This window comes from Pituophis catenifer, unplaced genomic scaffold (genome assembly GCF_029215685.1).
Source record: "Pituophis catenifer annectens isolate HBS135680 unplaced genomic scaffold, rPitCat1.0.hap2 SCAF_3, whole genome shotgun sequence".
NCBI classification, from domain to species: domain Eukaryota; kingdom Metazoa; phylum Chordata; class Lepidosauria; order Squamata; family Colubridae; genus Pituophis; species Pituophis catenifer.
The window spans coordinates 170,577,752-170,604,303 of record NW_027256883.1 but is presented as its reverse complement, the minus strand read 5'-3'; the positions used below and the strand labels follow the sequence as shown (position 1 = coordinate 170,604,303).

The window sequence follows — 26,552 nt, the reverse complement described above, 5'->3', positions numbered from 1 at the left end:
TTGTTAGTTTTAAAAAATCTGATTGATCAAAGACTCATGTCTTGTATGAAATGTTATACATTCTTTAAAAAAGAAAGAAAAAGGTATATTTTCTTCTCAAGTTCTTTTCCACTAAGTACTGTCTATAATTAGATAGTTGTGGTAGAAATTTGTAGTCCAAATGGTGAACTGTGGATTTGCTATATTACGAAAAATCTTATCTAATAGCTTTCCATTTTAGTGGTTAATATCAGAGCTCTGAGGAACCAAGCAGGGCAAGCATTATTAATGCATGAGTTAGGGCAACCATTGTATGAAGCACTTGGTGACCTGAAGAATTTTCCACCATCATACTTGTGCCTGCAAAAAAAAAAGTAGTTGTGCAGTTTTATTTTTTTTAAAAAAATCAATAACACCCTTTTCTAACAAACAGGAGATTTTTCAAATGTGGTATTGAATTCATATTTTACATTTTCTGGTAGATGTATTAAATTCATAAACTAGTTATATTTATCTCAAATATTAGCTGAAAACTGCAACCCCATAATTCTTCTCCATCTTAAATTTTAATTTAAAGAGAGAAGAATTCAACCCTACCATTATTTAGTTCCAAGGAACAAGAAATTCTTGATACATAACCAGATGTTCATGAGATGGTTTCTCTATCTAATTTCCCTGAATGTACAATGACCTCAACACTTTTTCCTACCAACCATGATATTCTTGAGATGCAGACATGTACAGTAAATTGGATTATGTTCAGACGTCATGGAAGTGTGGAAATTGTGCTATTATTGATTCAATATAGAAAGGGGGAAAACTGGGATTGGTCATCCCTGAAATGTTATTTTTTTCCTGAATCATTTATTCTTAGTTTTCCTAATATCATACCAGGTAGGAAATTAAGGAAAATAGAATCAAGAAAGGGAAAATGAATGTGCTTGCCCTGGAAGACAACAACTTGAGTTTTTAGAAATCTGGTGAAATGCTGACTCTACTGGAAAAACAAAATAATGCAAGCAGTTCAAGATTTTTTTTCTCTGGAAAGCAGTATGCAAATGTTCTAAATAAATGAATAAAATACAAAATTGTATTCAGGAAAGGGCAGACGCACCACTGTGTCTCAGAATGCGTACATCTGCTGGATCACCATCTCCACCTGGGCCTGTTGTCCTAATTTGCACCAACGTGTGAGTTGAATCTTCTCGGATTGGGATCTGAATCCAATTATTGTTGGCTATGTATAGAACAGGAGCTGAGTGTGTATCAGGACGATACAGCATCTGTGGATGAAAGCACTTTGAGTTTACTGTTGGCCTCTCCTATGCTTTCAATTTTTTCCTCTTCCTTTAGAAATCAGAATCCAGAAAATCTGCACATATTCTTCAATGAAATATGCCCATCTTCATCCTATGCAAATTTAAGAGTACTTACAATATATAATCTTAGGTCTATAGACAGTAGCCTGCAGGTTGAAAACACATTCTAAGGAACTGCAAAATTGCCAACAAACAAAGAACCAAGACTTTGGTTGCAGGACCTGATTTTCAGTGATTAATGCAGCAATCCTACCATTCCATGAGCTATTTGTAATGCTAACATGCTGCACTGATTTATTATACTGCTCTTTAAAAATTAAGAACCACTCGCTCATGGGGAAAATGCTACAGATTATAAATACCTTGTAGCCAGTGACAACAGATTCATCTGCTTTGGCAATCACAGGATCCCACGTAATGTTTACTCTGGAGCTGGAAAATGTCCAAGTAATGTTGCCAGGTAGCATTTTTGGTGCTAGAAAATGTAAAAAGTAGATATTTAAAGGGAGTGAACAGAAGGCAAGCTGTAGCCTGAATACCGCAGCCAACCATTTCATCTCTCTAAAAACTATTAATGTTTTATTTTAGTGACTCACAGATGCACCAAATTTCTTTTCCTGGTTCATTTGGAAAATGGAAGAATTTAAACATCTCCATTGTATTGTATTGATCTTTATTCCTAGATACTTCACAAATGAGGGTTTTTTTCAGAAAAGCTTTTACACCTGAGTATAAATTGTGATTTTTCACACTGAAAACAGCCACTGCCATACCCGATCTTCACCTCTCCTTTTCCTTTGGAAATATCAAAAAGGCTAAATCCCACATATTTACTGAGACTTTTGTAAACAGCAAAAACGTAGTGGGTAACCTGCAATGGGCTTGGGCTGCCATACATTCTATTTTATCCATCTTTTCTCAGAAGGCAAAATGCCATATTTTCTATAGAGCCGATAAAAACAATGGCTGTATAATTCGTGATTTTGACATTTCTGCCTGGCATGCATTACCCTCTCTTTGAATAGATTCATCTTCTTCTTGACATCCTTTCCTGAGGATGTTCTTGCCATGTGTTTCTGGTTCCAAATGCTCCCTTGTTTTACATTCAAGGGAAGGACCCTGATATTGTTTGCATGCTCTAAGAAGCACTCAAAAGTAGCCCCACCAACATGAAACAACAGAGAAATAATATATATTAAAAACAGATCTCCACTGGAAAATGATAGGTCTAGAAAATAATACCCACGAATATTACTTGCAGCCAAAGTACATGAAAAACAGAGAAGTAATTGCTATTTAATCAAATGTTCACTTACGTGGCTTTTTTGTCCAGAAACTCGTGGGGGAGCTTGCTGGCCCAGTTCCTGCCCCATTGTATGCTCTGACTGACACATGGTAATTTGTGTTGGGATGGAGGTCAGTCACATGTGCCAAGTTGACAAGACCTGCTGTTCTTACTCTGTCAGCAGCTTCTTCTTTGTCACCATGTTTCCAGTATCGGATCTGAAGACAGTAATATACATTTCTGTACAGAGGAAGGTTCAGTTGATCCTAAGTAACAATCCTGGCTTCTTAGGCACTGAATAATTTCTGTTGATTTAGCATTACATGAATATAACTGAATAGCCCATGTGTTGTGGCCCGCCAGCAGCCAGCGGAGCTGGCAACAGAGTCAGACAGTGAGAGGTTGGGGAGGAACATGGGCCAGTCCTGGGGGCTGGGGAAAGCTCAGACAAGGGCTCTGTGTCAGAGGCAGAGAGGGAGATAGACATCAGTGAGGCAGAGGAACATCTGGAGCCCATTCCCAGTGTGCGCATGCGCAGAGCTGCCGGAAGACAAGAACAACTCAGAAAGCAGGGTCGACTTGGGAGTAAAGCCACACCTTGGGGATGATTGGCTTCTCCGATAGGAAACAAAAGAGGAACAAATGGGGAGGAGCTTTTGCAGGAAACAATTCGTTCGTTCGGTAGTTTCAAGAGTGGAAAGTTCTGTTCGTGACTCTAAGAAACTCTGTGCCAAGTTTTGCCTTTCTCTACGTTTGGAAACAAGTTACGTGGCAGCTTGCCAGGGAGATAAGGTGTGTTGAGAAATATTCCTTTGAAAAACTGGACAAACCTTGCTGACTGTGAATGAAAGTAATTCACAGTCGTGTAAATAAAAGAGGTTTTGCCGGGACCAATTCCTGCTTCCTGCTTCTTAAGGGAGCCTAGGTCAGAGCACCATGTTACCATTCCATAAGACAATTCATATTTGCTGATTCAGTGGAGTGGCTTCATCAGGAGTTGAGACTTCAAAGCACATGATCTGTTTCTTATTCTTATAGGTAATATTTTACAAGGTTCTGCCTTGTTCTAGATTCAGTCCCATCTCTTACCTCATAACCTAAGAGGACTCCATTCATATCATGATGTTCCACAGAATTCCAGGAAACATCCATTTCTGTGGCCATTACTGCCTTGACTGTAACATTAGAGGGAGCCACTCTTGGTTCTGTCAAAGTAAAACAATTCAGTAGGAAAAATTCCTTTACATGTGTGGCAAATTTAATCCAGCTTTAAAGATCAAGATCAGAAGCCAGATGCTTGACCAAAATGTAAAAGACCAAGCAGTAGACATCTCATAAAAAATGCTATTGATTAATTTTGTTAATGTGCTTTTAGGAGAAAGAGAAGAAAATTAAACTGATTCTAAGCTAGAATTTGTAGAAGAAATTATAGCTGGCTATATATTATTACTTAGAATTTTACTTTTATAACTATTAGAGGAAATTCATATACTTTCCCAGACTCTTTAGCTTGTGGTATCTAGGAAACTGCCAAATAGCAGTATATCTGGAAATCAAGAACTTCTGCTACAGATCTTTTAAAATATTTTTAATCCCAGTTTACCTTCTTCTGCAGAATGCACAATAGATACTAGGCTCTCTGGCCCTTCTCCTTTCCTGTTGAAGGCCTTGATCTTCACTTCAAATGGTGTATAGGGAGCAATGCTCTCATTGCGGTAAACATAATGTAGGGATTCTGCATGAGACACATTTGCAATCTTCCAGGACTGGGTACCTTCTTTCCGGAAATAAAGCCTATATCCAAAGTCATCTCCATTTTGGTATTCTCGTTGCATTGGCTGAGATGAAAGTTGTGACATGAAAAAAGGAGGGGGTAGGTCAGCAAGAAACAACCAGTGAACAAAACAGAAATACTGAAAAATACTTATGCAGTTAAGGTTTTATAATGCCATTATATTACAGGCTAATGTATGCAATAATAATAATAATAATAATAATAATAATAATAATAATAATAATAATAATACAAAACATCCAAATGAGCAAAAAGAAACCAAAAACAAAACCATAGCAGGTAAAAATCTGTACCCAGTAACAGTATGTGAAATTATGTTTCATGTATATACAGCATATACAGTACATATGCTATTCCTCTGCTCATTTTATGAATTCACTACAACAATATTTTCAACATATCTCTCTCAATCTAGATAGACTCCATTGTACTATTTTCTGAGATAATCTAGTCCACTGTTGAATAACTCTCTGGGAATTGTACTGGGAATTATCTTTTATTTTTAATATCCAACTATTCTATTTTCTTGTAATTTAAATCCATTTTTTTCTTGTTCAGTCTTCTGGGACAGCTCTGAAAAATTTTCCTCTGCCCTTTCATGACACCTTTCAGATTGTTGAAGACTGCTATCACGTGTCCCTCCAGTTTGCCCTTTTTCTCGTTAGGTATATTCAGTACTTCAAATCATGCCTCAAATAACGGGTCATTCTTCTAGGCCCTTAATAAATTTGGTTTTTGTCTTCTTGACATGTTTATCTTTGTCCTCTCTAAAATTTGATGCTCAAATCTGGCCCCCATATTTTTAGAATGGTCTCACCAATGTCAATCAGGAAGGAATTATTTTATTTATTTATATTTCATGTTTCTAGACCTCCCACCTCCCATAGGAATTATTCTCTAGGTATAGTACTGACATTGACATTATATTGCAGCTCCTTCACATTGTTGTCTCACACTCAATTTGGAATCCACCAAGACAATCATAGCACATTATCCTATCCAGTATGATCTGCCACATCCTACATTTTAATGGAATTTAATGCATCCATGTATTTTAATCCCATTTCTATAAAGTTTTACAGGTGGATGAAAGTCTATTGTGTACAGTAGCTTTAATGTAATAGTCAATATCCATTAAACAATGTTTGAATTTTTATAAAGTTATTCATGCAAAGTTTATAAAGAAAAGGTTGGCACACAAAAAATGATTTCTCCATGACAACACAAGAAAATACAGGAAATATAATACCAGGTAATATATTTTTTACTGCTTGACTATTTCACTACCACATAGGAGTCAAACCTACTTGAAGCAATACCAACATTCATGTGTTTTGAATAGCTGCTTTACTTTCATGTTCCTAAACATTCCTGCTAAACAGAAATTGTACTACATTAATTATGAAAATGTATGCTTGTGTGGCCAACTTACTGTCCAATTGATAATGAGTTCCCCTGGCGCTCCTCCTCCTCCACTGAGTCCTGATGGTGCAACAGTAGGGGCTGTTCCCAGTAAAGAAGACAGTGTACAAGTCAAATTAGGGGGGGAAAGCCAAATAACAGTGAAAATACCCCATAATTTAATAAAGATATAGCAATATAGACAGCTGATCTGCACTGAATCAGATCATTTGTTCGGTATCATGTTGTATGTTGTGGCTCAATACTATAAATACTGATTGGTAATTGATAGCCATGGTTTTAGAGACCATTTCAATTGTTCAGATCTCTGGTTGGAACTTTCTATATTCAAAATATCTGCCCTATCACTGAACCATTTCCTCTTCCTTTCACTCTACCAAGTGAAAGATAAAATATCATAAATGAGATTTGGATTGACTGGTCTTTTGCTTTATGACTTGTTTAACATGATTATTATTTTTGAATACTTCAGGAAAAGATTCTCAAACTATAGACTGGGAACTCCTGGGGCTCATGAGCAACTTAGATGAAGGTCCCCTCTTTTTAATGACACCCAAGGCATGGCATTTGAGCTTAGACTTCTCAACGTTGCTAAGCTTACTGCAATAATTAGTTAACGATTGGGCTCACACAAAGTGTGATTCATAATTTTAGGCTGTTGTGGAGTCACAATTTGTGAACCACTCTTTTAAAGATCTAGGCAAGGAAGCCAAAATACCATGCACTAAAAAAGATTTTAACTAATATGCATTTTTCAAAAAGAGAATTTTGGTCCCCAGAAAGTATGAAAACCATACAAATTATGATTATAAAACTTAACACAAGGTGGCTGCCGAATCCAATGGAAGAAGATAATGCATATGGGCCATTACTTTGCTATGACAATGCTAATAACATTATGCAGCTGAATGAGCTGATCCCACATTTCATTATTTTATGTTTTATATATACGCACCAGCTTCTTTGGTTCGAATTTTAATAGATGGCACACTGGGCTCTCCACTACCAAGGATGTTGCTAGCCTGGACACGGAATTCATAATCCATCCATGGTATAAGGTTGACAACTTGGGCTGTTTCTGCATTGCCTTCGATATTTGTGGGATCTATAACCCAAAAGCACAAAGACAGAATAAATAGAACAACCAGCACTAAAAGGGAGAAAAGGTTAACTCTATATTGAAACCTACTTAGTGCAGGCCACTGCTCTCAAGAAACTTACTGGTACGCATTTGCTTCCATTGTGGAAAGAGTGGGGTGCGAGCCTGGATGACATATTTAGCTATGGGGCTATGGTTAGCAGAACCTTGACTCCAATTTAGCTGTATTGTGGTGTCCTTGATATCCCTCACCACCAATCCCCCGGGAGGGCCTGGAGGACCTACGAAAAAGAAACAACAGAAATTGCATTTAAAAAATCCGGCTCAAGAAATCCATAGGCTTGCTGGAGGAAGGAGAAAATGGGAAGATCACTAGTACATTGTCTTTTCCTACCATAATGGCAATCCTATTCTGAATTCAAATGATAATGTTCAAATCGTCCTTTAGCATACAATTTTCAAAGCTACAACAACAATAACAACAACAACAACAACAAGAGAACACAATACATGTTATACTTTGACCAGAGTGGATAGGTGCAGATTTCATAGAAAAATAAATAATCACAGATGGAAAATAGCACCTATGACTTTGTATATGATGGATTATAATTAGTGCATGACTTAGACTACACAAATACAAACTGACCATCAACCATACCTGCCAAAAATTGGAATAAATCTTATAACCAGAGCATGTAACAATGTAAACTGCAGCCATCGAAAAAAGGATAAAAACAAGGTAAAAAGAAAAGAGAAAATAAACACCAACATATGGAAACTGATAGCAACAAAGAAGCATGAAACTGAACTGGAATGGATAACATGCCAGCCACCTCTGATTTGCTACACAATGTAATGCTCTCCAAAAAAAGTGTATCGCAATTCTCTGCATGCACTAAATATATGAAATAAATTAAAAAGTAGGAAGATATATCATAGATTTATAACTTATAAGCACAGACAATATGATTTTAACAGGAAAAAAGCAAAGGGCATAGGTTGTCACAATCCATCAATGTCCTCCCAATTGACAAAACAAACACAGCACAGAGTATCCAAAAAGCAAAATAAATACTCAGTAATAACAAAACAATCTTATAAACTTAAACCAGGGGTGAAATGCTCCCGGTTCGGACTGGCTCGGGCGAGTAGGTAGCGATGGTGGCGGGCAGTTTGGAGAACCTGTAGCAAAAATCCCTGCCCCTGTCCCCCATGCCCAGCTGAGCCGCGCGATCATCAGAGCCTTTTTTTCTTTTAAATGGCTCTGACCAGCCAAGCTCTGACGATCCCAGCTGAGTTGCCTGCTAATCAGGCAACTCAGCTTGGATCGCCAGAGCCATGTAAAAGAAAAAAACTTTTTTCCTTTTAAATGGCTCTGCCTGCTAATCTGTAGAAAAAATCCCTCCCCCTCCTCCCCTCAGCTTGCTTACCTTAGCTGCTGGTCACAACGCCTTGTTGTAATCCCGCAATCAATTGCATCAGCAAGCAACTGAATCTCCCTGCCTGCAATCAAGCAGGCAGGGAATTGTGGACTTCAACTCCCAGAATTCCTCAGCCAGCAAAGCAAAGCTGGCTGAGGAATTCTGGGAGTTGAAATCTACAAGTCTTAAAGTTGCCAAGATTGGAGACCCCTGTTCAATTGGGTAAGTTTTTTTCCCCTTTGGGAGCTTTAAAAAATTGGGTTTTTTTTTAATTGTTCTTTTTTTAGACCTAGCCATTTAAAGTTTAGAAAGTTTTAAATTTAACTGCTTTTATAGAAAAATAAAAATAAATTGAAATAAAATAATATTTGTGCAGCTTTCTGAGATTTAGTGTGTTTCTGTAGTGTTTCACTCTAACTACACAATCACACAAAATCTCACAAAGCTGTATGTGGAATTTTGTATGTGTAAAGTGTAAAAGTTGGTTTTTTTAGGCTTTTTGTGGTTGTGTGAGGTTCCTGCTTGTTGCAGGGGCCATTTTGGGTCTAGCACAGCTGCTTTTACATTGTGGGTGAGCCAGTTGTGTTGTGTGTGTGTAAAGTGTGAAAGTTGGTTTTTTGGGCTTTTTGTGGCTGTGTGAGGTTCCTGCTTGTTGCAGGGGCCATTTTGGGTCTAGCACAGCTGCTTTTATATTGTGGGTGAGCCAGTTGTGTTGTGTTGTGTTTTGTAGGTTAAAAAAGGGCAAAGAAGTGACATTGACTTGGCCACGCCCACCTTACCAACAAGCCATGTCCTCTAATTAAGCCACGCCCACAGAACCGGTAGCAAAAATTTTTAGATTTCACCCCTGACTTAAACTCTATTAAAAGCCCAACATTAGTACACCAGTTCCACGTAAATTTCATTTACCAGCTCTTCACAAATTTGAGGTAGAGCAAAACTATTTCAAAACTTATGATTGTAGATAATATTCATAGGAATTAAAAAAAAACATTCACATTGTAAGAAAGAATCTCCACATGCCTCTCATTTTACGTACATTTAAATGACTATATTTACCTCAAGTGCTGTGCTGGTGTGCTCATAAGACTGAAGCCTTTAATACTAAAGCATAGTAATTTATATTATGTTGGGTGAATTTTTATACATGTAACAAAATATACTTATATCTCTTGTACTGATGCATGCAGAAATAAGAGGCACTTTCAAATCACAGAAGTCAGCTATCTCTCAGGCAGACAAAGCAGAAGCAATTAAAAATGGAAACCGTTATTTCAAGAAAAAGGAATCAAGAGAAGAAAATACCTCTTACAACTAGCACAGCTGATTCAGAGGCACTGTCCACCACTGTCTGGGCGGTGCAAGTATATCGGCCAGCATGTTTCAGTTGAGCATTCAAGACTACAAGATCTCCAATATTCTCTTTCTGTCCATGGGAGAAGCAAACCATCAGCAACAGTGTCAGAATCAAAAAGGAAGTTTGCAATGCATACATTTAAAAGGATGTTTTAAAAAACAGTGCATTATCTTGGAAATAGACATAACTGATAAAAAGACTTAAGACCATCCCCTTATAATCTATTTGCTGGGAGGGGGGAAGGAGAAGTAGCATAAAGGTACTCACTCTACTAGCTCGTTTATAATGGCCTTCAGACTTGCCGAAGTCAATTAAAGTCTCATCCAGGGACCAAGTAAAAGTGAGGTCCATTGTTGGGTCATGGGAGGCATGGCATTGGAGGGTAATATTTTCACCTAAGTTGATGTCAGCACTGGATGGTGCAAGAGTGATTTTAGTAGCATCTGCAAAAGGGTAAGCAAAACAATGATTCACAATGGAAAGCCATTTGTATGCATATGAAGATTTAAAAAAACACTTTGGGAACATGCATAGGAGCTGAGGTTTCTGATACCACCTTCTGCTCTTAGAGGGGAAAAGGAATTTTAAAAATCCCATGACTCCTGGGAGGTCTTTATAGGTTCCACAGGACTGTGTGAATAGTAAATTAATGACGTGTTCTTCTCTTCCAGGGAAGAATTTTTATTGACAAAATGAACTACTATCCTTTCCATTGTTGTTGCATTTGTCCCCGTAGAAATAAAACATTTATCCTTACCACGGACTGACAGAATTCCTGTGCTGTTTGCTTTGCCCATGAAATTCTCAGCAAAGCAAGTGTATTTCCCTTCATCAGGTTTGCTAATATTTCGAATGATCAAGGTGCCATCTGGAGTAATAATTATGCTGCAACGAAAAGAGACCAACAGTAAACACATAGATATGACAGTCACAGAAGTCTGGGTTAAAGAACTGGAGACAAAACATCAAGACACGGTTGAGTTTTGCCCTGTAGAATAAGGAAGGTGTCAGCAAAAATATTTCATATAAAATAGAACTTCGATGAAATGGATGGAGTCACTGATGGCTTGCATCTTCTCGTCAGTAAGACTGCAATACTATTGTGGTTAGGATGTCATTTTTAAGAGACAAAAAGAAAGAAAAGAGGATAACTAGAGGATGGCAGGCCAATTAAACTAAATCCTTAAAATATCCTCTGCTCAATGGCTTACTTTAAAGTGATCTGGAAGGGTAGAGCCAGTATACATTTCAGTTACAGTGCTATATTAAGTCTCAGGGGACTCAAGTCCACCCAACCACAGAGCTGACTTTGCTTATTCTTTCTCTCCCTGTCTTTCTGTGTCTGTCTCTCTCTCCCTCTCCTTCCCTCCGTGTGTGTGTGTGTGTGTGTGTGTGTGTGCATGCACGCATGTGTGTGTGTGTGCGTGTATGTCTGTCACAAAAAGGTGTGAACTTAGTTCAAACGGTCTGGCACAGCCAACCAAAAACAAACTATCAGTATCCTATCCTATCCTATCCTATCCTATCCTATCCTATCCTATCCTATCCTATCCTACTCTACTCTATTCTCTATTCTATTATAATAGAACATGCTGCCATCTGGATATCACTGCACATTTGAATCAATTAATGGGCTTTAAGCAAAGCCACACAGACTATATGTCTTTTCACAATCATCCTTAACTGGAAGTAAGGCCAACAGAAGACAATTTCAAGGAAGCATGAATGGGATCAGACCAAACTTGCATTAAAACCAGTCCCACATTTAGAGTAACTACTAGAGCTTGAATTAACTAGAATATTTGTAAAGCTATTGACACTAAGCTAAAAAAAGAAATGGGTTTCTCCTACCTGGAACTGTTTCTCAGAAGTTCAGTGCCTTTGGTCCAAAGTATTAGAGCCTTTGGGGCAGCTCTGGGCTGACAGTGAATAATAATTTCTCCACCTCGAGCTGCTGGTATCAATTGTCTGACAGGGTTTAATCGAAAATCTGGAGCAAAGGCTAAAGAGAAAAGGCAATTAATGAGCTTCTACCAAAAAAGAGTCACAAAAGCAATTATTTCTTGGTCATTAAAAATAATTTGTAGTAAAATGGCCTAATGTACCATGCAAGAACAACCACTTTAAATTCATTGCTTCTGGTTAATTGAATAATTGTAAATATTATAATAGTGTAAAAGTCAATGTGGTTAGCATGAAGATCCTGAAAAGCTGCCCAATTCTTCCCAAACTTTCACCAATACCTTTCTGCCTTTTGCAAGTGATTTCTAAACATGCTTTTCTATACATATAAATCTACAGCATCTATTAAGCAATTTAGCTAAGTGCTAAGGCACTACTCTATCCAGCTTTTTAAGCAGAACAACCTGCAGTTTTCAAAATCACACTGTTGACCAGGAATCTAATGTTTCTATTGACAGTCTTGAGGAAGCATATGTGCTGATGTCACCATTGCCTCTGCAGGCCTTCAAGGTCATGGAAAGTTCCTCAGGAAACACCTGAGGTGAGGTGACACCCAATGTCTTTGGAGAACCTCCAAGGGAGGTAGATGGCTATTTCTGTACCTCTTTATCTTATCTAGAGTGTGCCAACTTGTCTGGGTGGGGTGTGCTGGTCCAGTCCTTCTGGATGAAGAAGTGGACAATGTAGCAAACATATAAATTTGAGTGTAAACATGTGTTCAGGGTTCCCTCTTGCTATGAGGGCCCATCTTTATTCAGCTGAATAAACACGTAAAGCTTATCAACGCAAACACCTGAACTCTGTTTTTATTTACACCAAGCCACACGTGAAACCAGCAAAACAAAACAATACTATGTTCAATTCAGAACAACCGATTAAACAGACTTAGTACTGAGGGCTGGGAAAATTAACTTCCCTACCTTATTGATATAGCAACTCTCATTTAATTCTTGGAAAGCCAGAAATTACCTTGGACATACAATTCTGCACTTGCATAGATTTTGCCATGTTTGTTCTCTCCTATACACTGGTACATCCCTGAGTCTTCCACTGTTAACTTTGATATCTTTAAATTCCCACCATTCACTTCAATACGATTCTGTTTAGACAAGGGAATGTCAAAAATAACATTATTATCAAGAATAATGTTATTAAAAAGTTTTGAATAGAGCAATAAAAGAATGCAAACTATAAGAAAAAATAGAAGAATTGCAAGAATTTTTTTTTAAAAAAAGATAAAAATTATCCCTAGTCCCCCAAAAGCCATTTCTCACCCTCATCATGGCAATGAAAAACAATTTCAGAATCTCTTTACCTTTTTTTATGTAACAAATATACAACTTTTTGTCCCATAAGCCATCTGTTAATAATGAGCAAATCAAATAAGTAATGTCATTCTTCAATCCAGTTATCAGCAAAAGATCCAAACAAATCTCTAAGATTTTAACATGAATGTTACATATATGAATGTATACAAACTCAAAATTCCATACCTTAACTTAAGTACAAAAAAACCCCCATATAAATATCCTCAATATCCTAATGTAAATGGACTAAAAGAATACTTCACTTTAATGTGACAGACTCTTTCACCTTTACAAAAGACAAGCTGGAAAACAGAATTCTGAATAGCAACTTATTTCTTTCAAATATGCATTTCATGTCTCCACTGTAACCCATTAGTAAAGTCACATTTCAGAAATATATAGTAATCCCAGTATTCCAATATAAACCAGAAACTAAAATTTAACATAAAAAAAGAGAAATAATTCCTCCTTTAAAAAAACAAGTTCTCCAAGTAAGGAGTTGAACTTGAAATTCCTGACTTCGAAGGAATAAAAAGAAACAGTTAAATGCAAAACCATTTTAAATACTCTAAAGTTATAATTAAGGAAAGTAATTATAGAAGAAAAGACTTTTGTATCATATTAAATGTAAGCAACTCCACTACATCACTGAAGAAGAAAGCTGAAATAAAATTGTAAGCACAGAAACAGTCATGTGATTTTCCACTTAGTAACCAAGTTGTTGGTCCCAATAGTGGTCACTATATGAGGATTACTTGTACAGATAAAAAAAAAACTACTACTGGGTTTTGTTGAATGGAGGAAAAAATCTAAGACACCCAGATATATTAAATAGTCTTCATATGTAACATAAAATTACATGTTACATAGTCTTCAGGATGTTGACACCAAGATCAATGATACAGATAGAACTTGTTCATTGGTCATATGTACCTGGGAAGTTAATGGTTGCCCATTCCGTAGCCACTTTAATGTAGGCCTTGGCTTGCCAGCTGCAGCACAGCTCCAGTGGATATTTGATCCAATATCAGCTTCTTTGTCTGTGATGACTTTTAGCCATTCTGGCTGAGCTAAAAAAAAGAGTAAAAAAGGAGGGGGTTTCATGCATTTCAAGCAGTGCAAGATGATAATGGTGATGATGATAATGATGATGATCTAGTGAAGATTTGCTACAACTCCATTGTTGTACCTTTCATTTTAAAAAACCCGAATGACAGCACCTGTGCATAAACATGTGTCCCTCCACTGAGAAAGGATAGATTTCTTCTCCACATGATTCACTTACCAAGCAAACAGCTTAGGTGTTATCACAACAATAAAATGGCTGTTTTTACCAATACAATAAAAGGAGAGAGGGACCCTTCACCAATGTGAAAATCAGATGGATTATTTTCTCAATTCATTACTGGGATTGAGAGTACATTCCAAAACTCAGATTATGTTCACAGGCATACTGTCATTCCTTTAAGTAAAGTCGATCTGAAACAAGCCAGAAAATGTTTTTTTCTATTTCATGATGCAGTTTCTGTTAAAGCTAGACAAATATGGATGTTATGAATGTGTTAATAAATAAATATAAGGGAGCTCCAATAAGTTCAAAAAATATAATAAACTAAAAGTTGTGACTTGTAAATGAATCTGCTCGGGTTCTTTACCTTGGATAATGAGGCGGCCCTTGAAAGTATCTTTTCCTTGGCCATTCTCAGCTTCACACTCATAAGTGCCTTCATCGTCAAAGCCAGCCTCTTGAAACTGCAGGACAGGTTCAGTTGAGATCCATCTGGAAGACTGGCTACCATCCACCTTTCGCCATTTTATTTGAGGGACAGGGCTAGATTGTGAAAAAAACATCTGTCAAAGGGCACTCAAGCAGGGTCCCATTCTGCTCAAGCATCGGGGCAATGCAATATGTGGCACATTGATATTTTTTCCTTTCCTTGTTATGTGTAGCATTTTGTACGTTACTTTTATATAGGGCTATCCTATGTGTGACAAAGAGATGCACTTACTGTATAGAAGGAAATCACATGATGCTAGGAAAATATAACACTTGTTTAAGGAATCACTAACAGTACTATGTAAGTGTCCCTGCACTTTCTGAAGTATATTCCAAACCACTGCATGATGTACTTTCAACCTTCTCAACCTTCATTCCTTCTCTTATTAATACATAAAAATATACAGCAGACTGGCTGGCAAATTGTCACATCTTCTGCTATTCCCGCTCTTGTTTGTGTGGATTTTGTACTTGCTTCAAAAACATCCTTATTACATCACCCAGTCCAGGGCCAAATGAGTACCATTAATAGAATAAAACAAACCTTTGTGAGCTCTAACTCAATCCAGTTGACATTTATTGTTTTAATAGCCAAATGATAAGAATAGAGTAAATAGTATTCAAATTATTAAAACTCTAGTTTGTTAAATAGGCAAACAGAGCACAAAACTCTGCATTAATCAGGTGCTCTATGCCAAAAAGAGAATGGGCTCCATTAAATGTGGCATTGTTCAGAAGAGTTAATAGCTTCAGCTCTCCGTACTTTACCTATGATAGGTTATCTGTTCCTTAAAAGTGATAGCTCATACTTCCCTTCCCTTCTATAAACCTATACATTCTTTTAAATAGGCGCCATAATATGTAACCAGTGACAATGGGGGTTGGCAATTTTTATATTGTAAACAACATGGAATTAAATGCACTGATACAGCTACTCACTTCCCAAAGGCAAAACACTCCAAAGCCACCACTTGCCCAGTCAAAGCGTAGGTATCAGAAGAAAACTTGGCTTTAATGATTGGAGCATGAGGCCTGGAATCTGAGGAGAGAAAGAGAGGTGACTGCAAAGATGTTAATCATGAAAAAGAGGTCACTATAAAGCAGAGATTAATAGTTATTCATCTTCAACTTCAAACTCAAAGGAGTACAATAATTGCAAAACTTTGCATGGCTGTTGCAGCATTCAATATGTTACTGGAGCTACCGTATTGTCCAAGCCTCCTCTTCTGGTTTGAAAAATGTTTTAAATCTCAAAATTTTTCAACCAAAAAGTCTTGATTCAGCCGTGCTATCAAGTTGTTCACAATATAGCAATCTACTTTCAGCCGAACCAACCCTGGTATTCTAGTTCAACATTATCTACACTATGTAAGCACAAACTCTCTAAAATTTCTAAAGCAAGCTTTTGCCAGCCTTATTGGAAGGTACCAAGGATTGAATTAGGCTTTTTGGTGTGCCCAACAGGTAAACTGCGGCCCTTTCCTAATCTCAGCTCTACTGCCATCTTCAGTAAAAAGGTAATAAGACAAACATAGGTAATGGGAATTTTGTAAAATTTAAGCTAATTGATGTTAAGAGACATAAACTGAAGAAGTGAAGAACCTAAAGTTAGGTTGACAGACATTTAGTTTCGTGTTTCTGTAGAAGTATGGCTTTTACTTGATGATTTTAGAGTAGACTCTAACGTCTTATAAGAAGAATGCTTTGAGAAACAATGAGATATAAATATAATAATAATAAATAAAAGCAAATCAATTCTACATTCTTAATTACTTGCTCTTATAGTCTGCTAAACAAAATATTTGCTGGTTGGATTGGTCTATGTCATTCTTGGGCTGGGCCCAACAGGTGGCAATTGAGAGGTATCCATCTAAAGCAGCCATGAGTCTTGACTGATCTCAGAAAGATAAGCAGAATTGGATCTTGTCAATATTTGGATGGAAGACCAACAGAAATGCCAGACCTGTAGACTACTCTGTCTCCTTGCAAAAACATTCCAGAAGCAAATGAGAAGCCATTTCCATACTGCTGTCAAATAAACTACAGCAATGTGTTTATATGAATAACAAGAGTCAAGTATCACTCAACAAAGTTATGACCTTGACAATAGTGATGGGTATTCTCTTTTGAATTTGAAGGTACTAGGTTATGTGATGTGCAGTTCAGTCTTATTGAGCTAGAGCAGGGTTGTCAAACTTGCAGCCCGAGGGCTGAATGTGTTATGCGCTGGCCCCGCCCAACCCTATTTTAGCGAAGGGGAAAAAAGTCGTGATATGTCACATGACAACATGACACTGCAAGTTTGATACTCCTGAGCTAGAAAGACTAGTAGTGATCTGACTTAGTACAAGATAATTTCCAATGTTCCTATCTTTATCAAATAACAATGGCCTCTGTGAATATTTTTTTCTTTTTAAACAAAGGTCAAAAGTAGAAGTGATACATATCTTATTCTTTTGTCTAGGGTATTAACATATGAAGTAGAGAAATGGAATCAGACTTATTGGTAAGGGAAGTGAAACCAGAAGGATATTGTCTTATTAGAATAGGTTCAAGGCAATGCAATAAAGAAAATACAGCGATATAAAGACAGGATAAAAGAATTTGAGCTGTTGAATCTGAAAGGGGGGGGGGGAAACTGAGGAAAAACATGGTGTCAGTGTTCAGATACATAAAAAGGCACCATAAAAAACATGGTGAGGAACAGTTTTCCATTGCCCCAGAAACTAGGAACAGCAACAATGGGTATAATTTTTGTTTAAATATAAAGAAAATCATCCTGATGGTAAGATCTGTAGAACAATGGATCAATCTATCAATGAGGGTTGTCGGTTGTTGTTAAAGGGTTTTAAGAACCCGGAGAACCATTTCTCTTGGCTGGACTAGATGTTCCTTATGATCCCTTCGAATTCCACAATTCTATGTTGCTATGATTCTTTCAAATATAAGCATTAAATCAAATTATCAAACAGAGCAATAAAAAGTACAATGGAGCAAACTTTGCCCGCTTATCCATGGGCCTCATTTAATGTTCCTTTCCTGCCAGTCACAGAAATAACAACCCCCCACCCAGCCTCAGGATGAATGGTGCAAAAAGACAAAAACAAAAACAGACATCCCCTCAGCAAACCTATTAATCAAGCACATTAAACTTGTGTAGGTGCTTGACTAGCAAATTATATTTGATTAAGTGGGACATACTTGTATAATAACGATAACTTTAGAAATTCACACAGTTAGAGAAAAAATGCCTTGAAAACCTCTGAAAAGGATTTCCTTAGTGGATATCCATTTTAGACAGAGAGACAGATAGATAAGAGCCTTTAAATGCTGACCTTCTCTTACAAGAATGAGTTGAGAAGACATGCTAAAAGCATTCCTTTTAACAGAGCCAATATGGCTGGTAGCGAAGCAGGAATAGCTGCCAAGATCAGAAGAGTCAGTCTTAGCAATGTAAAGGTTTCCAGTTGTCTGAGAGACGAAGTGCCTACCATCTGCTGGAATGAAGTTTGGGAATTCATTCACAAACCAGCGATATTCAAGTTCTGTATATACAGAGAGAGAGAAAAAAAAAACAGAGGGAGGGGGAAATTCTTTTTTTATATCATATGATAGTTACAGTAGAAGCTTGACCTCAGCCCAGTGTGGGTTTCAACTTTTTTTTTACTATTGGTTTTGTGGGTGTGGCTTGGTGGGCATGGCATGGCTTGGTGAGTGTGACTTGGTGGGTGTGGTAGGGGAAGGATACTATAAAATCTCCATTCCTACCCCACTCCAGGGGAAGGATACTGTAAAATCTCCATTCCCTCCCCACTCTAGGGGAAGGTTACTGCAAAATCTCCATTTCCTCCCGATCAGGTGGGATTCGGGAGGCAGAGAATAGATGGGGGCGGGGCCAGTCAGAGGTGGTATTTACCAGTTCTCCAAACTACTCAAAATTTCCACTACCGGTTCTCCAGAACTGGTCAGAACCTGCTGAAACCCAGCTCTGCCTCAGCCGATTATTTTCTAGACAGAGCTATTACTAAATCCAGTTGCTATGAATTCATTCTGCATCTATCTATCTATCCATCTGTCTGTCCCTCTATCTATCTCAATGCCTGGTATATGTCAGTGATATATATTGGTGTCTTATGGAGAATGAAATGAGCATATTAGTCCTTTTAGAAAGGATGTGTCCCACAATATTCTTTAAAAAGAGCTGAATCTAATATATTAAATTAGAAACTCCTTTATTTCTTGATGGAAACATTTACTGCAATCTCTTTTTATGAAATGCAACAGAGTATCTTACTATTCGAAATCTGTAGGACAGTCAGAGAAATATGCACACATAGATTTGTCTTACTGAACAGCAATAATAAATGCAATTTCTATTTATACCATAATTCTCAGTTTTGACATGGAACTTGCAGCAGCAAGTAGTATCCAATTCCTGATTTCCAGGAAGAATTTCAGACTTCACTGAAGAACTAGAAACTATGGGGATGAGGTCTATAGTAATTTGAATTTTTTGTAACTTCTCAAAGCCTTTCTCACTGTAATTGTCTGTACTTAACCGAAAGGGTGGCAATTTCTATTAATATTTAGCAACACTGTTCTACACTGCTAATTAGGTCCAAATTATTCTGAAACAAGAACAAATTCTAAAGAATAAGTATTAAATGTTGCTGGTGTATAATTATAAAGTAGGTTCAATACCAAAATAGGTTCAATATCAAACAATTATTTATTTTTTGGACTTTATTGTCATTCAATAAGAAGCAATAATAATGTAAATAAAAACAACAGCAAGGGAATAACAATAATCAAATATTAACACTCTAGCAGGCCAAATGTTATGGTCTAACACCAATTTCTGATATATCATTCCTCAAATATGAATGCTACGTACACTTTAAGTGAAAGCCTCACTTTTAATGCATTGCTGTTTCCTCACCTGGATAGTGTGGTGGTGGGCTGCAGGTCAACATCACCCCCCAGCCCTCTGTAGCCCTCACTGGATCTCTTTCTTCTGTAGAGAATTCCTGCAGATCTAAGACATACAAACAGTCAAGTGTTTCAGATGTGAGTTAGGATGGCTAGCACTTTTAACAAATTGGTTCTTAGGGGAAATATTGCTTGCTACAGGTAATCATGTTCCCATCCTATCAAAAGGAAATTGTGGAAGCAACAGCAGGTGTCTTTAAGAGCAGTCCTTAGAGAGTCTGCTATTTTGGATTAGAGAAGTCAATGCTATCTTTCTATCCTTTTTTTTATTAGTAATTCCAATTCTAAGCACCTCTTTAAAATGACTCACATCTGTTTGTAATCAATACAGATATAATCCCAATGTTGATCAGTAAAATATAAAAACAGCAGCAAGCTTTCCATGCAGAGGAAAGTAAATGAGTAATCTGGACTTGGAAACTCTGTGATATGATTAATAATTTTGCAACTCTTCTTGAGCTTTCAGTAGTTTAATCTGAAAAATTAGCTTTCAGTAGTTTAATCTGATTAAATTAGTTTAATCTGAAAAAGTTTTGGATCAGAAATATTAGGCAGCAAAGATAAGCATTAAATAGGGCCTACTCTCATGCATAGTTAGCATTCATGTACAGTATCATCTCATGATTTTATGGAAGAAGGAAATCAGTGTGGAAGAAGACAGTCCTTAGATCTAACTTTTATTTACCCTGTTTATAGCAAAAGGCAGCAACTGCCATTATGTAGTCTCCTAGTCCCCCATCATTTTTACAGGCTGGTATTCAGAATCATGTACCCCAAAAGAAAGTTATTTATTTACATCTACATCTTCTTTAAAATAGCTGAGGTCTCCAGCATCTTGACTAAAAATTTAATATCATGATTGTAAGAGTAAAATAAAGTGGCAGAGTTCTTGACACTGCTGTCCTTTTTGCACAGCTAATGTATTCAAAATGGGACAAATTACTTACAGCTGAAGTGAACATAAGCTTCTCTACTTATTACTTTTCCCATGGTGTTGGATGCTATGCACTGGTAGGATCCAGCATCTTTAGCTTTCACTGGATTTCTTATTACCAAGTTGCCACCATTTAACCTGTATCGTGAATCTGGCTCTATTTTAATCTCTGTTCCATTCATCTTCCACCTGCCGAAAACAATAAGATTGGGATGGAATGAGAACACAGTAGAAGACTCACAGCTGCAGATTAACACTATCCTGAATGGTCAATAGAGCCTATTGTTGGATAGTCATTGAATGGGAAATATTGTTTGTCTATTTCTATCAAACCCCAGTCAAAAACTGGACAAGTTATGTTTGTATTTTCTTAATATGAAAGACTGTCAACTCAGTGCTTAAATATTATTTAAGCATAACCAGAAGTATATTTTGCATCAAGATTAGGATTGTGATCCATCACTGTTCCTAAATAGCAAAGCTAGAATATCTGAAAATTCACTCTGATTACAATTTTTTTTTGCTAGCTAGGTTTTTCTGCTTTCTACTGATTTGATATTGATGTTGATTCTTTCCTTGTTTGCTGTAATCTTATGGAAGCTGCTCAAACTTGCAATTTGTGAGCTGAAATTGAGCAAATAAATATGGAAGCATATATACTGTATACAGTATATACACACATACATTTATTCCAAAATATCATATAATCATTTATATATCATCTGTGTGTGTGTGTGTATACACACGCACACCAAAAAATCAGAGAACCATCATTTCAAATAGTGTGTTTGCAGACCTTGGTAAATTATCCATATGCTTAAAATGCTTTATGATTATTGCATACAGTATATTATGTATAAAAATAAAATCAAACGTATTAGCTCAGAGATTGATACTTTTGCAAAACATGACGAGATATTTGGGGTTATCTCTAATACTTAATAGGCAATTTCTGAAAGTGATTTGAAAGTGAGGTTTGCTAACATAGTGTCTTTTAAAAGAGATTTATCTGATAAGACACAGAAAATATAGAATCTGAAATTACAAATGACAGACCAAGAGAAAAAGGGCAATTTACTGGATTTACAAAAAAAAAATTAAGTTAGTTTTTAGTATTGTAATGAAAGTTCTTAAGAAAAATTATATTTTAAAAAAATTAAGCCAGGACTAAATTAAATTAAACAGGCAGCATCAGATTCAGTTACTTGGAAATAAGCACAATTAATCTACATTTGGTGATTTATTTCTAAAGAGGAATGAACAAGCTTGCACTACTTATATGTTAAATGTACAGTAATAAAATTCCCCTGGGTATGAACTAAAAAGAATTAACTATATGCTTTACCGATATATTCAGCTCTTCATTTAACTGTTTGCCTTTGTCCACATTATTGGCAGTCTAGGCAAAGATAAAGTGCCATTTGACACAAAATGTGCCCTCTGACTTTGCAATTATGCTTTCCATTAAACAAAGCAGCTGCTGGAAGTGACATCACCTATAATTTGCTGGAGGACTCGCTCTTGCTCGACACACCAACAAAATTTGCTCCTCTGTTGACCGTTCTGGAAAAAGGATATTGTGTGGCTGCTCTTCGAAGACAGGCCCATAGTTTCTCATCATAGTCTCAGCTGACTTCCAGACTATATAGGAAGATAGGGGGAAAAAACCTTTTAAAATGTACATTGTTTAATAAAATACAGAAGATAATAATTAGCACTTCATACAAAGGCTGCCTGCATTTGTTAATAATCCACTTTTCTTTCATGAAAAAGGAAAAATTATGAGGAAGCATAAGCCCTTGCATAATTGTATCTCATCAGATAGCTGTTCTTTGTATTTTGTATTTTCTGTCCTTTGGAATTAACAACTGCAAGCAATTTCTGTTAAACTTTCATGTGTTCCACATGGGACTTCCTGATTCACACAGAACAGAAGACATCAGAGAAACGAAGTTTTAAAAAGTTTAAAATTCCATTCTCCAATGGTTGTTTTCGCCTTCTTACTTCCAACAGTAAACCATAGTATCTTATGCAAGAATGACTTCCAGCTGGGGAAAATACAGAAGGATAAAGGTACTTATTTCATTCTGAGCTCCTACTCTTCCACTTACATCCATGAAGAATATAGGAAAAAATCTCATGCATTTATATTTATGTGTAAATGAAAGTGGTTTGACATTGTGGAATACATCAGATGTACATCTCACTAAGTGGGGCCTTCTGCATATCAACCTGAACAATCTGCCTTCTCGTAAGCTAGCAAGATATACACATCCACATGCTGATAATAAAGCATTGCTGGGTTAATTAAAATAATTGCAGGACCCTTTGCTCCCTCTTAAGCATATTCATCCTATCTCAGCTGGAAATGGTCTTGTCCTTGACACTGATGGAACAAAGGATGGAATATTGGCTTAGGAAGATTGTCATCTTCTAATGACATTTCAATAGCTAAAAGCAGATGTACTCAAGTTTTTTGGTTGGGGCGGGGAGGACTGGCTAAGAGTACTCAGAATTCAATAAATAATTCATGATAATTGCACATTCAAAAGCCATTTTTGTTAAACCTCAGATTTCTGCCTCTAAATATCAATGGTATATTTGTTAAGCAAGAAAAGCCAAGCTCTACTTTCCCTCCCTGTTTTTTTCATTTTGTTTTGTTGTTGTTGCCCTCATCTTTTCCTATAATTTCTATGAATTGGAGTTGTGAAAAGGGTAAAAAGACTTGGATTTGTACCTGAGATTTCAAGGCATCAGATAAAAGGCCAAAATAACATGCATTTGGTTAAGAATATAATGCTTGTTATCTTTATGAAGCACTTGTGATGTTATTACGTTCTTATAGAGCAAGACTGTCAAACTCCTGCCCACGGGCCAAATGTGTCATGTGCTGGCCACGCCCACACCCAGTTTAGCAAAGAGGGAAAATCCTGATATGTCATGTGATGCTGTGACATGAGTTTGACACCCCTGTTATAAAGTAAATATTGAGATGGTATGGCAGAAATCTCTCATGGTCATGTCTTGTTTTTTCTAGTTATATCTATTGTATCATTAAAGCATAAACTCAGGATCTGTGGCACTCCTAAAGGCTAACATGTGCTATGAATGAGGAAGATTACGTCGAGTACTTCTATCTAAGTACAGAAGATGAAATAGTTTTGCTGGTGCGCTTCAGATGTTTGCTGAATTGCAGTTTTCAGCAGCTCCAGCTGCGAAATTGGAATGTTAGAAATTGTTCAGTAACATCTGGAGGGATAGAAATTTTTCAGCCCTGTTTTAGTAGTATCTCAATTAAAAAAAAACAATTAGCAAGTAACATAAAACTTAGAACTAAATGAGTTAATAATTATTTGTTAATGCCTTCCTACATGGTGAAAAACTTCAGGAATCTCATACATAGAGGATGAAGGCTCTATCTATCTCCATGAAACAATTCTATCAAGTGCTCCTGGTTGCTTAAAAATAAAGGAGCTGCGGACAAAGCATATTTTCTTTTTTCAAACTGAATTATTCAAGCATATGTAAAGTTTCTAATAAGTATTAATATACAAAATAAGTGCTGCCACTAACTATGTTCTTTTAAATCAGTATTAGCAGAAATCCTAGCACAAAAACCAGGAAAGTACATTCAGTAGTTAAGACTATAATGCTGTGCAGTTTAAATAAGAATAGGTCCTGCTGAAATCAGAGGTCTCTACAGCTGAGGAAGCTTCATTATGATTGTGCTGTATTGCTGCAGGATACTTCTTTGGAAACAAATCCTATACTATACATAATTCCAAGTGATCAAAGATAGGATGGCCTATACCCGGATGGCAAAGAAAGCAGAAAATCAGAATAGAGCATATTGAGTTTCAATAGAGTACACAAGGATGGGCAGAACTTAAATTAGCTTTGCCTTCAACATTTTTCTGACACACTTATTCAGATCTATTTATGAGGTCTTTTAACAATTATTTCACATAATGTTTATTAGATAGTGTTTTCAATGGTCCTATTGCTGCAGTTTTTTACCATTATATAGCACTGCAGAGAAGTTTTGGTTAGCCAGATCTGAGCAACAATCCCTTTAGTTCCAGATGCTGCCAAGCAAGTGATGAAGAGAGTCAGCACCCATTTTAGAACAATTCACCTTTTATTTTCTGCAGCTGTAATAGCCTTGTATATGTGCTTAGGATAGGGAAGGAAGGAGGCTTCTGGAGCAGCTCAACTTTGTAGAGCTGAAGACCTGGGCTCATGTATTGAAAATAATATTGACATTGATGAAAATATCTAGGTATTTTTACAAATCCATATTTTTATTCTCAAAAAGGTTGATCTCCCAATGGGATCAATTGGTGGATTTTCTTCTGTCTGGCTCCTTTTCATGCTCCCCATGAGGTATTTCCAGCCTTCTGGCCATCATTATACTAATCTTTTATGTCATATGTTATCAACCATTAGAAAGTGCTCCTGTAGGGCTTTGTAAATGATTTAATCCTTATGGTCTCTGCTTGAATGCAAAAAAGGAAGTCTCCTAAATTCAGCTGGTTAACAGAGAAACCTCCTAGCATTGCCTTGATGTCATTGACATATATGGGCCAGACTAGTTTCTACACAAGCTAATTGCCTCCTGATCTAGGCCAACTACCTTCCCAAGAGAGCCCCCAAAACATTAAAATGTAATTAGATATTTATAAGGGACATAGAAGTTGCCTCTCCCAAGATGACGAATTAGTGCCAAAGCATTATCTAATTCTCAGCCATCTGAAATGAAATGCCTTCCCATTGAGAGATCAATCTTTTAAAGCATAGCGTGAAACTTCTATCAGGAATACCATAGTTTGAATTCAATGAAAAGCAGAGGTTTGTGCATTAGGTGAAGGACAGAAAATGCAAAAGGATTCTGATATTTAGAATATCATAAATAGATAAATAATGACATTTTAAGAAAATTTCTATGTAACCCCCCCCCAAAAAATAAAGCCATTTTTTCTAGTAAGGTTGATATACAGTACAATGTAGTAAAAAAACAATATGTATGATTCTTTAATTTTGGTTTTTCCTATTTAGTAAAAACAAATCATTCTAAATAGTTTTATAAATTCTGCATGCAGACATATCTAAGCTACATTATAATTTATAAGTACATGATTTAAAAGGTAAACATGTGAAAATTCTTATTAGCTGAGTTGTCCTTCTTATATACGGTAATTTAATATCCTGAATGCTACTGTAGATGAAAGTACAAATAATTTTGTTACTTACCTAGCATTAATTAGATCAGTCCTTATGCTTATCTAAATTTGAATGATCCCTTCAAAGAAACTCTTACCTGTAGAACAGATAGTTACTAATGAAAATAAGAGAAGTTCTGCAGACTTTCCCATTTGTAGACTTCAGTAGATGAAAGACAATTCAGCAAACAGAAGAACAGAGTCTGTAAGAAAATATGTGTGCAGTTGTTGATAATTCAACTGACTACCAAGCCATTGAAGCTATATTTTCAAAATTTCTTACTAGTCAGTAGCATAATCTCTTATCTCTGTTAAGTGGAATAGCTTAAACAATAGTTTATAATTAGTAAAACTTTAATAATGCTGTGCTTTGCTCTTTAAATATGCTCTAAGCCAATTCTAGGATCTCCCTTCCATTTCTCTGTAAAATATCTATTAAGAACATTAAAATATCAGATAGCCTATTTCGACAAATCAAGCTAGGCTATCAAAATATTCATATACAGGACAATGAGAAAGAAAATGATAGTTTCAGTCTTGCTTTTTGCAATTCCATATCCTATTAATTTATATTAGCAGGCACTGCTAGTTTTTCTCAGAAAACTGGAAAATGTTTGACCTCATCTACTGCCCATATCTGTATCTCCCATTTTCTAATGAAATCACATAGAAAACACAATAAGC

The 26,552-nt window shown here is 36.5% G+C and overlaps 1 protein-coding gene across 1 annotated transcript; it reads right to left on the bottom strand.

Moving 5' to 3' along the window:
- Positions 1–229: 229 nt before the first annotated feature.
- CNTN2 (contactin 2) lies at positions 230–26,021 on the bottom strand. The gene is made up of 22 exons (XM_070939769.1): positions 25,967–26,021; positions 22,146–22,290; positions 20,663–20,838; positions 19,666–19,761; positions 18,062–18,271; positions 15,666–15,765; positions 14,605–14,780; positions 13,883–14,019; positions 12,612–12,741; positions 11,532–11,682; positions 10,438–10,565; positions 9,948–10,123; positions 9,629–9,749; positions 7,022–7,180; positions 6,756–6,905; positions 5,811–5,881; positions 4,187–4,421; positions 3,673–3,788; positions 2,615–2,801; positions 1,661–1,773; positions 1,094–1,262; positions 230–339 (listed from the first exon to the last, which is right to left on the bottom strand). The coding sequence occupies exons 1-22, from the start codon at positions 26,019–26,021 to the stop codon at positions 230–232; spliced, it is 3,111 nt and encodes a 1,036-aa protein (XP_070795870.1).
- Between the last annotated feature and the right edge of the window lie 531 nt (positions 26,022–26,552).

Coding starts and splice junctions, on each gene's coding strand:
- CNTN2 (XM_070939769.1), bottom strand. CDS start 26,021: ATGGGAAAGTCTGCAGAACTTCTCTTATTTTCATTAGTAACTATCTGT. Junction 9,750..9,947: donor ATTATAAACGAGCTAGTAGA/GTGAGTACCTTT, acceptor TCCCATGGACAG/AAAGAGAATATTGGAGATCT. Junction 6,906..7,021: donor ATGGAAGCAAATGCGTACCA/GTAAGTTTCTTG, acceptor TTTGGGTTATAG/ATCCCACAAATATCGAAGGC.